This window comes from Desmodus rotundus, chromosome 3, assembly GCF_022682495.2.
Source record: "Desmodus rotundus isolate HL8 chromosome 3, HLdesRot8A.1, whole genome shotgun sequence".
Lineage (NCBI taxonomy): Eukaryota > Metazoa > Chordata > Mammalia > Chiroptera > Phyllostomidae > Desmodus > Desmodus rotundus.
Genome location: NC_071389.1, coordinates 141,013,980 through 141,027,086, shown reverse-complemented (window position 1 = coordinate 141,027,086; position 13,107 = coordinate 141,013,980). Strand labels below are relative to the sequence as shown.

General features: G+C 37.4%; 1 protein-coding gene across 3 annotated transcripts in view; it reads left to right on the top strand.

Moving 5' to 3' along the window:
- IRAK3 (interleukin 1 receptor associated kinase 3) overlaps positions 1-13,107 on the top strand; it is a 99,639-nt gene that overhangs the window by 49,453 nt on the left and 37,079 nt on the right. For all 3 annotated transcript variants that reach the window (XM_053921201.2, XM_053921200.2, XM_071221007.1), the window contains exon 4: positions 6,477-6,659. In XM_053921201.2, coding sequence (XP_053777176.1) covers positions 6,477-6,659 — 183 coding nt within the window. The remainder of the gene's footprint in view (positions 1-6,476; positions 6,660-13,107) is intronic.

The window sequence follows — 13,107 nt, the reverse complement described above, 5'->3', positions numbered from 1 at the left end:
GAACATCAGCATCATCCATCTACATGCCAATTTAACAGACAACTCCAACTTAACAGTCCAGAAATGCTCCCCTCCCCTGAAGTTTTTCTCCATCCCAGTTAATAGGCAATTCCATTCTTCATTTGTTCAAGCCAAAAATATTAGTCTTTTGTGACTTCCTGCTTTCTCTAACAAACCACATCCTGTCTCTCAGGAAATTCTGTTGGCTGTGCCTTCAGGATCAAGCTAATAATCTGACCTCTTCTCACCACTGCCACCCCAGCCACCCTGGTCCAAACAACCGTGAGATCCCAACTGGACAATTTCAGCAGCCTCCTAACTGGGCTCCCTGCTACCGCCCTTGCCCTCCGCAGTCTCTTTTCAACTTACAGGAGCCAGTGAGTAAAGTATACGTGTAAAGTACCTTAGGTCATCCTATTCAGAACCTTTCAGCAACTTCCCATCTCTCAGTAAACAACAAAGTCCAACATCGCTTTTCTCACTTCCTTCTTTTTTGATAGACTCTAGCTACACTGGCCTCCTTGAACATGCAAGGAATATTTTCCCTGTAAGTAACCTAGTTGAGGCTTACCTGCTCACTTCCTTCATGCTTTTGATTAACTGTTGCCTACCCTGACCACTCTTTTATTTTTTTTATTTTTTAATTTTTATTGTTGTTCAATTACAGTTGTCTACATTTTCTCCCCACCCCTCCACCCCACCCCAGCCAAACCCACCTCCCTCCCCTGATTCCACCCTCCCCCTTGGTTTTGTCCTTGTGTCCTTTATAGTAGTTCCTGTAAACCCCTCTCTCCACTGTCCCCTCCCCACTTGCCTCTGGCTATTGTTAGATTGTTCTTAACTTTAAAGACTCTGGTTGTATTTTGTTTGCTTTTTTCTTTTGTTGATTATGTTCCAGTTAAAGGTGAGGTCATATGGTATTTGTCCCTCACCGCCTGGCTTATTTCACTTAGCATAATGCTCTCCAGTTCCATCCATGCTGTTGAAAAGGGTATAAGCTCCTTTCTCTCTGCTGCGTAGAATTCCATTGTGTAAATGTACCATAGTTTTTGGATCCACTCATTTGCTGATGGGCACTTAGGTTGCTTCCAGCACTTGGCTATTGTAAATTGTGCTGCTATGAACATTGGGGTGCATAGGTTCGTTTGGATTGGTGTTTCAAGGTTCTTAGGGTATAATCCCAGCAGCGGAATTGCTGGCTGACCACTCTTTCAAAATTGACACTGCCACATGCCCCATATCCCTTTCCTGCTTCATTTTTCCCCGAGTCACTTGTCCTTCTCCACATACTTTATCTGTCTTTGTTTATTTGTTTATTAGAGACAGACTCCAGAGACATTGAAATTAAGAACAAACCAACAGTAACCAGAGGGGAGGTGGGAGGAGACAACTGGGGGGAAGGGGGAAGGATTGTCAGGGAACATATATAAAGGACACATGGACAAAACCAAAGGGGGTTAGGATCCAGAGTGGGAGGTGGGGATAGCTGGTTAGGGGGGACTGGTGGGGGGGAAATGGAGACAACTGCACTTGAAAAAAAAAGAATTAGCAAGGTAAAAATATATATATATTAAAAAAAATAAAATAAATTTTGTTTGTCACCTAAAAAAACCCTTCTGGGGCAGAATCTTAGACAAAGCATTGTACCACATCATGGTCTCTGCTTCTAAGGATTTTCCAACCTAATGAAGGCAACAGATCTATACAGATCCCATACAAAAGTTAACAAGGGAAGATAGTGGGGGTAGACAGTGCTGATCATTACCTGGGTATGGATTCTGAGTTCCAGACGTTGGTGTTGAGGGTGGACTGTTCTTAAGTTCTTTCCCAGAGGTAATGTTAGATCCTTACCTGGGTCTTGGATTGAGAGAGCAGGAGAGATGGGGGGATACCTGAAAAACCATGCACAGCACTTCCCAGTTACTAAGTTACGAGTCCTGTTCAAGTATTGGGGGAAAAAATACACATAAGCTTAAGTATAGATTAGTATGAATTCTTATAAAATTTCTTAGCTAGTGGGTATTGATGGTATGGTCTGGAAAAAGGAGTTGAGTTAACTTACACTTTAAAATTTTTTTACTCTTTGAAATTAAAAATATCTTCGATCTTAAATGTTCTTTAAAAAAAAGCCTAATTTTTTGTGTGTTTTGTAGGAAGAAGGGAGAGAGTCATCTTTTCTTTTTCCCATTATGTTCTCTCAACACAAACTTTGTGAGACTGCAGTCTTAATTTCTTAGGGGTTTTAGCACGTGGTAAAATGCAAATAAAAAAGACCTAAAAAGGGGTGTGTTGCGTTATTCTAAAAAACCCCTTCAGACACATATTTGCATATGGGGAGTGATTTCTGCAGCTGAATTCCCCAGCGGTTAGCACTACCTAGACAGCCCTGCCTCTGCAAACAGAGAGCCTTTGAGCACCTTTGAGCACTGAGTGCTTATGAAGCAACCAGTATCTTCAGATAAACTAGTCTCTGAACTGCTCCAGGCAACTTTTTGGTGTAGATTATGCCAAGATGCCTTTCAAACAAAAGATTTGCCTTCCCCAATGTGGTTTCAAACAATGCTTCACTACAGCATATTTTTTAATTTATCTTTTCATTTAGAATGCTGTTAATTTTAACAATACAATCATAGAGTTTATTCTTTTTTCCTATTAAAATTATTTATTTATTTTTATTGCTCAAATTTACTGTATTTTCCCTTTACCATTTAGTCCCCTTGTATTCTTTATTTGTTTAGTTTTGTGAATAAACAAAGCAGTATGTCCTGGGAGGGGACAAATACCGAAGGATAAGAGAAAAGTAGAAATATTGAGGATATAATTAAGGTCAAGAGTTTGCATCCTTTTGCATCAAATCGAAGGTATTGTTTTATAGAATTCAATCTAAATGAATTATACATTTTATGGATGCTAATAATGCTCTATAGTGGTGTTTATATTCAGAATGCATCATCATTGGACAAAACCTATTAAGGTTGCACTGTAAATCAGTAGTTAGAGAAAGAGAAAATACATTTCATTTCTAGTCCTGGAAGCAACCCATGCATGCAGAATCCATCTTAACTGAAAAGTAGTTCAGTTTCATGCCATGAACTATTCTTATTAGAAAAATGCCTTTGCCTAATCTGGCTTTCCTTAGACTTCGTGCAAACTCAGAACCCTTTGCCCCTGGTCAGGGTTAGGGAACCAGCATTTTTGGCATCTGTTCATTTACCCACCAGCTAAATCTCAGAAATGTGCTTAAGGAAGAACATTTTACATTAGCAGTTTTTCAGCCAAGTAACCGGATGGGAGAGCACAGACTCATGGCCTGTTGCACTTCTAAAAGGAAAATTCAAGCACTTTTTTTTTATAAAAGGAAAAATAGGGATGGAATTAGGTGGGAAATCTGACATCCCTGGGACTTGAAATGTTAACTCCGTCCTTTACTTCCAGAATATTGCACTCTATTTATTTTCTTCTCTTTTTCCTTAATAGTTATAAATCATTTCTTTCCCCCCATGAGAAAATGTTTACACCTTTTTATGTGCAAATCTTGTATGTGAGCCTCCTGCTACTATTGATACCAGATGAATCTTCCAGAAAGTAAAGCTTCATCTTTGCATCAGAAAACTTAGATTGGCCCATCTCCTTTCAGGAAAAAGTTGAACTCGTGCTGACACTCAGAGACCCTCTCTGTCACTCAGCAACTGTGTATGGAACGTCTACTGCGTGCTGCACACGTTCTTACCAAGGTAACTTGGGGACTTCATGAAGGTTGCTCACCTTTTCCGTAACACAGACCCTCTGCTGTAAGCAGCACTGGTCTCCCCTGCCCTCTCATGGCCTCTTCTTCTTTCCTGGAACAATTCCTATTCGACAGGCTCTTTCCTCACTCAGCCTATTTAAACTTCACCCCAATCCACCCAGCAGAGCAGCTGAGGTCCCATCACCTTCACGCTCCCTCCCTGACTGGTAGCTCACAAGACCATCTTCTTTCTTCACCCCCATTAAGTGATGTACATGTCTTATCCCAAAGATTCAAAGTGTAGAGGGAACTATTTTATCTAAAAAAGAAAAGAGAGAAAAAGAACCTTGTTATATGCTATATAAATATTATTAATGTATATGACACATTATGCCTAGTACTCTCTAAATATTAGCCAAATTAATTACCAATAGAAAAAGTAGAAACCTAAATTTTCCCTGTACTGAAATTTGATATTTAGCATTACCTTGTTGGAATGTTAATTTTGAGACTAGGAAGCATTTTAAGGACTGGGGAGGTGGGTTTTAACGTCAGTGCTCATGTAATGCTCAGGCCAAGGAAGGGCAGACTGATTTACTGTATGCTTTGGGAGGGATCACTTTGAAAGGCGTTTACTAACGAGAAGTTTGAGATTGCTCAGTGAGGCTGTGACTTGTCTGGAATTGCACGGTAGGTCAATGGCAGAGCCACCACTAAACCAACGTGTCCCTACATACTTTCAGGAGGCCAGAAATGCTGTCTTGACTGGCAGCTTTTCTCCTTAGAAGACAGTATAGTCCATGAGGCTCAGAGTTCATTCTTTTGTCTTTTTTCAAACTGAAACTCCCTGGGAGTGAAAAAGTGATTTTTTTCTTCCTGGGATAGTGTACCCTGTCCTATAATTCCTTTTAAAAATTGGCCTCTCTTTAGAAATACTCACAGTTTTAAACTTGGCTCAGGCTCTAGAAACCACTCCTCTAGGAAGCCTTCCATGATGCCCCCACCTTTAGTTAGGGACACCTTTTCTTGCTCCACTCACACTTGGTGCATGCAATTACTACACTGATTTGCAGTATTTCCTCCAAGAAATTTTAAAAATAGGTAGTGTTTATGAAAAATGTGCTTCAACCAAATAGGTCAATTATGTCATCATAAAGAAATACATTAGAGTTACCACATTTTTGCTCTAAAATTCCCCTTCTATTTTTTTAATGATGAACTATTAAAATATATATTAGCATTTGGATAGTCCTTGCCTCTTCATGTGAGATATCAACTCTTCAAAGAAATGAACAATGAATATATTGTTGCTAGAAGTTAAAATATGGAATAAGGGCATACACATTCCAACTTAATGATTCACACATTTTATTGTAGTTTTTTTATTGTGGCTTTATCTATAGCTTTAAGCACACTTTCAAACTGAGTGTCTCTACTTTATCTTCTCTTGTTTGATATGTACTTACAAAAGCTGCCATTCCCTTTCACTCTCTTCTGGTATAAAATGAGACTGAAATAACAGAAAATTCAAGCTAAAACTTGTGTGTATTAGTCAGGATAGACTAAGTTATGCTGCAGTAACAAACCCCCCAAAAATCTCAGTGGTTAACATGACAGAGGTTTACCTTTTGCCCATGGGAAGAGCACTGAGTTTCCAGGGCAGTTGACCTCCACGTGGTGATCCAGCATTCCAGGCTGCTTCGGTCTTAAGGCACCCCCATATCAGCATGTGCTTCTGCCATTGCTGTGGTGGGGATGGGAGCCTGGAGAATTGTACCTTGGCTCTTCAATGTTCCTGGCTGGACTTCTTGGAAAAGTAATTAATAGCAGGGCTGGGGCAGGGGAATACAAAATGGGCCTCGAGTATCTTGTAGGCCAGAAAATAAGGAAGTGTTGCAAAAATGATAGGGTTTGTCAAAAGAACACAGGAGCCAACCTGAATGGACAAAGCTGGAACAATTTTAGCAACAAAATAAATAATGATAGCATTAGATTTTAACCCACAGAAAAAATATTTATGAGTCCATGATGAAATAAATAAATAAATTAGTTAAACAAATGGGGGAGAAGAGACAGCACTTTCTTACAGAAGAATTCCAGGTAAGGAACATAGAAGGGAAATAAAAAATCACCATTAAGCAAATACCAGAGTAATAATCACAGTAAACAAGATCCATTAATAGATGCAAACATTTACGGGCAAAATCTGAGGAGAAATAGGGTATTTCCATAGTCTTGAAGTATTTCTCCCAGCGTGGTTATTAACTATAAATGGAAAGATAATTTTATAGTGCAGATTCTGCTTTACCTGAGCGATCCAGACAAACATCACCAGTGTATCAGACGTCAGCTCACGAACCTCTTGATATTATGCACGAAAAAAGACCTAACAGAATTTTCCTGTCCTGAAAGATAAGGAAAACCCAAGAAACATCAGATTGGAAGAGATTCAAAAGAAGTAACAACTAATTGCAATGTGGGAAACTGGATGGGATTTTAGAAGAGAAAAGGGACGGTGGAAAAACTGGTGAAATTAGAATAAGGTCTGTAGTTTCGTCATCATTAGTTCTAATCACTGGACTGTGGTTATGTAAGATGTTAGCATTAGGGGAAACTGGATGAGGAATTAAAGTTGGTTCAAAATAAAAAAAAACTATAAAGAATTGAATAAAACACATAAGGCACACCAAAACAAGTATTCTAATAAAGTGAACTATTCTTTGGTTCTTCCTATTGCAATTTCCTACAGCGGAGCGACTTTCAAGCAGCTGGCTGGATGTTCGTCACATTGAAAAATATGTAGACCAAGGTAAAAGCGGAACAAGAGAATTACTTTGGTCCTGGGCGCAGAAAAACAAGACCATCGGTGACCTTTTACAGATTCTTCAGGAGATGGGACATCATCGTGCTATCCATTTAATTGCAAATTATGGTAAACACTGATTTTTATTATATGGGTCTTGGTCCATTTTGTAGGAATTGTACTTTGTAAATGTAAATATTGCATTTTATCCAAGACAGTGACTGGTTGTGCTATATGTTACTGATTTGTTACCAGTGGCCTTTATCTGAAGTGGGCCTTACAGCTTCATAGCTTTTTTAGTGACACTTCCTTCTCTTACTACCCAATTTATGCAACAAATTCCTTTCTACCACTTTATAGCTCGAGGTGTTTAAAAAATTTCTTTTACTTACAAACTACACTTTTTGAAATGTTTTATTCTTAGCAATGCAAATCAACTCCCTGCCCAAAACTCTAAAACTCTTTGAATCATAAACATAATCAGAATTGCAATATGAATACAATATAGATAACGCTATAATTCGTTTCATCATATGATTAGAAGTTAAAAATATAATTGGGTTTCTACCCCCATATTTTAGTGTAATTGATATACTTCCAGAATAACTCTGGAATTTCTTTTATCTGTCCTGTTCTTTTTACGCCACGGCCTCTAATTCCGCCTTACCTGTTTACTGTCCATTCCACAGTGGCCTAATTCTTCTTCCTCTCTTGTCTGTTTCTCATACTGTGTCACACCTTACATTTAGAGTAACCTGATACGTAAAGCGCAGGAAGCATTCTCTGTCAATAAAATAATCTCCTAATGTCACCTGCTCTGTTTACTCCACTTTAGATTTATTCACTTCAACAAGAATGATCTTGAGTGATCTTGGGTCTTAAAGACTCAGGGCTGTTAAGTTGGAAACTTTTGAATCAGTGTCCTTCTTGTTTGCTTCTTTCATTCAGGGGTATTTTTATTTCTGTACATTTGCACACATACTCTTTGATAATATACTTTGTGCACTTGAGCTCTATCTTATCACTCACAGAAATTTGGCACACACAAAGAGGAAATCTTGAGAGATTGGTACCAGAAAACTGTAGCTTCAGACTGACTTTCATTTTGTAGATTTTCCGTGTTGACGGGATGTTAGACAATTCAGTAGGCTTCCACCATGATATTATCTGTATAACTTGGCTAACCCCTTTTTGTCTTTTGCACACCATTTCTTCTCTTAGTTTCATAAAGCAGAGTGCTTCACTATGAAGCTGACTGATAAATTAAAATGCAATGGGTCCCTGGGAACTGAAATCCAAAGCCGTATAATTATTTGAGCCTTTTCCAGCCAGTAAAACCACCCATACAACTTGCTGTTCACAGTATAAACTCACACCATTTTGACAGGACACATGGGTATGTTTTATATGTCAGTGTTCTGAAATATATTTCATGGTATCTTTCACTGTCTATGTTGTTTATTTATGTACAGAGAATGAAGTGGACTGTGAGTAGACAACAATTTCATATTCTTGGTTGACTCCTAGTCTGTTGCACATGCAATACTGATTTTATTTTTTAAGTGGGAGATTAGCTGATTGATGGAAAGATAATTATTTACTGCCCTAGTACCAGAAGATAGGTAAATCTGAGATGAAGTGTAGGATAGCACCTTGCTTGGAATCTGTTACTGAAGCAAATAGCATTATTTAACTGCAATTTATTGAATAGATGCTTTGAGTTATCTTTAAAAACATTAATTGTATATGTAGCTTGTTAAAAGCAGCAAAGTGATGATTCACTGGAAACGTTAAGTGTAGCCTGCTGAACAGATGTCTCCTATGATAGCTACTCACCGATTTAGGAATTAAGATAAAAGATTTAGTCTTTCTTTGTTGCTAACATGCACAAAGTTATCAGTTATACAAATAACTTATTATCCATCTAGATGTCCATTTTTGCCTACCTTTTCTTTAAATTGTTCAGTTTGGTGGGGTGGTTTTCATTTTAGAGAAATTTCTTACCTTTTATTTGCCAACCTCCAGAGATCACTTTATAGACTTGGATTTTCTTAGGAATCTTACTGAGAAAGGCTTTGTGTTTCTTGCTAGTCATCATTCCTGCAATTCAGCTGGCTCATAGGTGGTTTCTTCACATCCATAAATTCCCTCAAATCTCAGGACATAACCAAGTCATTCAAGAAACTGAAGTCTTTACTTGCTGCCATTATATTTCTGGCACGCATGTCTTTGCATATCACATTTCACATTTGTATTTCAATGATCAGCAACTGTTTTTTAGCTTTGGCGTGAAATCCACAGCTTTCTGCTGGCTTCATTTTGACCCTCCCATTTTATAAGACAATGAAGTATTTCCTCTCTTTTTATGAGCTACAAAAGAACAATGACTTTAGTGCCCTTATATAGGAGACTCTTCTGCGTGGCATGGGCCCAGCTCCCACTCGGAAAAGCCAGTGGGGAGCAAGGTCTGGCACACAGGACCCACGCCCAAGGATAGGTTCTCCCGTGGGGAATCAGGCCTGCATTGTACCTAGGCCACTTTGAGACTTGCTTTTGCTAAAACTCCCTCACCCTGAATTGAGGCAGCAAATGTTTACTGCATATCTTTAAAGAAACTTCCTAAAATCTATGCTAAACCTTCCAAGTGTAACCAGTTAACCACTTTTCCCTTTACATTTGCAAATATCCTTCCTTTTTGATGTAATTAGTAACATCCTCTCCTTTGTTTTCTGTAAAAAGTAACCACCTAAAACGAAACTGTGCATAGTAAATGAGGACCATCCTCAATGTAATGTAGCCAGAAAAGCAATAAAAGCCTATCGAGGCAAGGGTCAGGGCGCTCTCCTCTTGAGAGAGTGGCTGTGCTGTCCCTTTTCCTCCACAGGACTCAGTAGTCCATGTGAGCTGCAGACACTGTGGGCCAGGGTCCACATCATCCTTACAGCCCTCAAACTTCAAATTTTGTTCCACATAACAAGACCTTATTTATGATGTTTGGGTTTTTTCCCTGCCTAATTGAACTGATCAGAATCTCTAGTATATTGCTGAATAGAAGTGGCAAGACCAAACATCCTTTACTTGTTGCTGATCTACAAGGAAAATATCCAGTCTTTTCCAATTATGTGTGATGTTATCTGTAGGCTTTTCACAGATGTTCTTCATCAAATTAAGGAAGTTCTCTTCTACTTCTATGGTTGTTATTATGATAGGTTATTAGATTTTACAGATTTTGTTTTTCAATCTATTGATATGGTATATTTCACTGCTTGATTTTCATGTATTAAGTCAATATTGGATTTCTGGGATGAGTCCCACTTTGTCATGGTATATAATCCTTCTTATGTGTCTATGGGTTTGGTTTGCTAATATTTTGTTGAGGATTTTTGCAATTATATATATAAAGGATATTGGTCTGTAGTTTTCTTGTAATGTTTTGTCTGGCATTGGTATTAGGAAAATATTGGCCTGAGGATGATTTGGGAGTTGTTACCTCCTCCTCTATTTTGGAAGGATTTGTGAAGGACTGCTGTTAAATCTTTTTTAATTATTGGTAGAATTCACTTGTGAATTCATCTGTACCTGGACTTTTATTTGTGGGAAGTCTTAAAATATTAATTCAATCTTTCTTTGTTATAGGCTCATTAGTTTTCATTGTGATGTTTATTTCTTCTTGAGTTAGTTTCAGTAATTTGTGTTTTCCTAAAAATCTGTTTCTATCATCTAAGTAATCTAATTTTTTACATATAATTCTTTTTTATTGAATTAATTGGTGTCATACCAGTTAACAAAATATACAGGTTTCAGGTGCACAATTCCACAATACTTCATCTGTGTACTATATTGTGTGTTCACCATTCCAAGTCAAGTCTCCTTCCATCACCATTTATCCCCCCAAACCCTCCTCCATATTCCTCAATCCCCCACCTCCTAGGAACCACCACACTGTTGTACATGTCCATGAGTTTGTTCTCTTTTTTTATTTTTGCTCAGTCTCCTACCCTCTTCCACCCACGCTCCTACCTCTACCCCCCGACAGCTGTCAGTCTGCTCTCCATCCATGAGTCTGTCTCTTATTTTGCTTGTTAGTTCATTTTATTCATTAGACTCCACATATGCGTGAGATCATACGGTATTTGTCTTTCTCTGACTGGCTTATTTCACTTGGCATAATGCTCTCCAGTTACCTACAATTGTTCTTATATTCCATTATAATTCTTTTTCTGTAAGGTTGGTAGTTAGGGTTCCTTTTTTCTTTTTGTTTTTGATTTTAGTAATTTTAGTCTTTCCTCTTTCTGGATGAATTAAATAAAAGGTTGCCAATTTTGTGATCTTTTCAAAGAAAATACTTTAGTTTCATTGATTTTTTTTCTATTCTTTATTTCATTAATTCCATTTTAATCTTAACTCTTTCCTTCTGCTTCCTTCAGCTTAGTTTACTCTTCTTTTTCTAGCTTCTTAAAGTATAAGTTTTGGTTATTTTGGACATTTTTTCTTCTACTAATGTAGGCATTTACAGCTATAAATTTCACTTTAAGCATAGCTTTCACTATATTAAGTTTTGATCTATTTTCATTTTTTTTAAAGATTTTATTTATTTGTTTTTAGAGAGAGGGGGAGGGAGGGAGAGAGAGGGAGAAAAACATTCCTCGGTTGCCTCATGGAGGCATCCCCAACTGGGGACCAAACCCACAACTCAGGCATGTGCCCTGACCAGGAATGGAAGCGGCACCCTTTCACTTCTCGGAGCTACGCTCAACTGACTGAGACACATCAGTAAGGGCTGTGTTTTCACTTTCATTCACTTTCAAAGTGTCCTTTAATTTCCCTGCACTTTTTTGACTTATTTGTTATTTATGAGTTTGTTGACATGTATTTGTGAATTTGCTAAATTTCCTAAATTTTCCTCTATTACTGATTTCTACTTTAATTCCATTGTGGTCAGAGAATATGCTTTGTGTGATTTCAACCCCTCCAAATTTATTGAGGCTCATTTTATTGCCTAACATATGGTCTATTCTGGAGAAGGTTCGATGTGCACTTGTGAAGTATGTGTATATTCTTCTGTTTGTGGATGTAATGTTCTACAGATGTCTGTTAGGTCTATCATGTGTGGTTTATAGTGTTGTTCAAAGAGATTTGTTAACAGTTTATTGTGTTTTGTTGCCAGTCTTATAAGCAAATAATTTAAGAAACACTATAACACAATCTAAGAAAAATTTGAAGATGGAATTAAAATTTTCTAAAGTCTGAATGAAAATCTGAGAAGCAACTACAAAATACTGCAGGGTTTCAATCTTTTATAAGATGCCACATAGACTATCTTAGTTCAGCAACTGTAATAGAGAGAAGTTACAATCTAAAATTGGAGAGTGGGAGGAGAAACAAGGAGCTTCCCAGAAGAGAAAAAGCTAAAAAAGTTTGTTAACATCAAACCAGTACTGCAACAAATGTTAAAGGACTTGCTTTAAGAAGAAGAAGAAGAGAAAGAGGAAAAAAACAGAGGAAAACAGTCTAACAATAAAATGGCACTACATATATATCTAAGAATAATCACCTCAAATGTAAATGGCTTAAATGCTCCAACCAAAGAAATAGGGTAGCCAAATGGATAGGAAAACAAGACCCATATATATGCTGCCTCCCAAGAGACCCATCTCAGATTGAAGAAACACAGACTAAAAGTAAAGGGATGGCAAAAGTCATTTCATGCAAATGGAAAAGAAAAAAAGCTGGGGTAGCAGTACTTATATCTGACAAAATAGACTTTAAAACCAAGGCTATATAGTAAGAGACAAAGAAGAACACTACATAATGATAAAGGGAAGTATCCAAAAAGAAGATATAACTCTAGTAAACATTTACACATCCAACACAGGAGCACCTAAATATATAAAGCAACTCTTGATGGACATAACGTGAGAGATTGACAGAAATACACTCATAGTCAAGGGTTTTAACACACCATTGACTTCAATGGGTAGATCTTCCAAGCAGAAAATCAACAAGGAGACAGCAGCCTTAAACAACACACTAGATCAAAAGGATTTAATTGATATCTTCACAGGATTTCACCCCAAAACAGCAGAATATACATACTTTTCAAGTGCACATGGAATGTTTTCTAGGATAGACACAACACAAGTCTCAATAAATTTAAGAAGATTGAAATCATATCAAGCATCTTCTTTGACCACAATGCTATGAAACTAGAAATCAATCACAAGAACACTGAAAAACACATAAAGACATGAAAGCTAAATATCATGTTATTAAACAATGAATGGGTCAACAACGAGATTGAGGAAGAAATGAAAAGATACATTGAAAGAAATGAAAATGAGGACACAACAATCCAAAATCTGTGGGACACAGCGAGCAAACCCTAAGAGGGAAATTCATAGCATTACAGGCCTATCTCAAAAAAAAAAAAAAAAAGAAAGAAAAAGCTCAAATAAACAATATAACTTCAAACTTAAAGGAACTTGAAAAAGAAAAACAAAGCCTAAAGTAAGTAGAAGGAAGGCAATAATAAAGAGCAGACTAGAAATGAATGAAATAAAGTCTAAAAAAATAATAC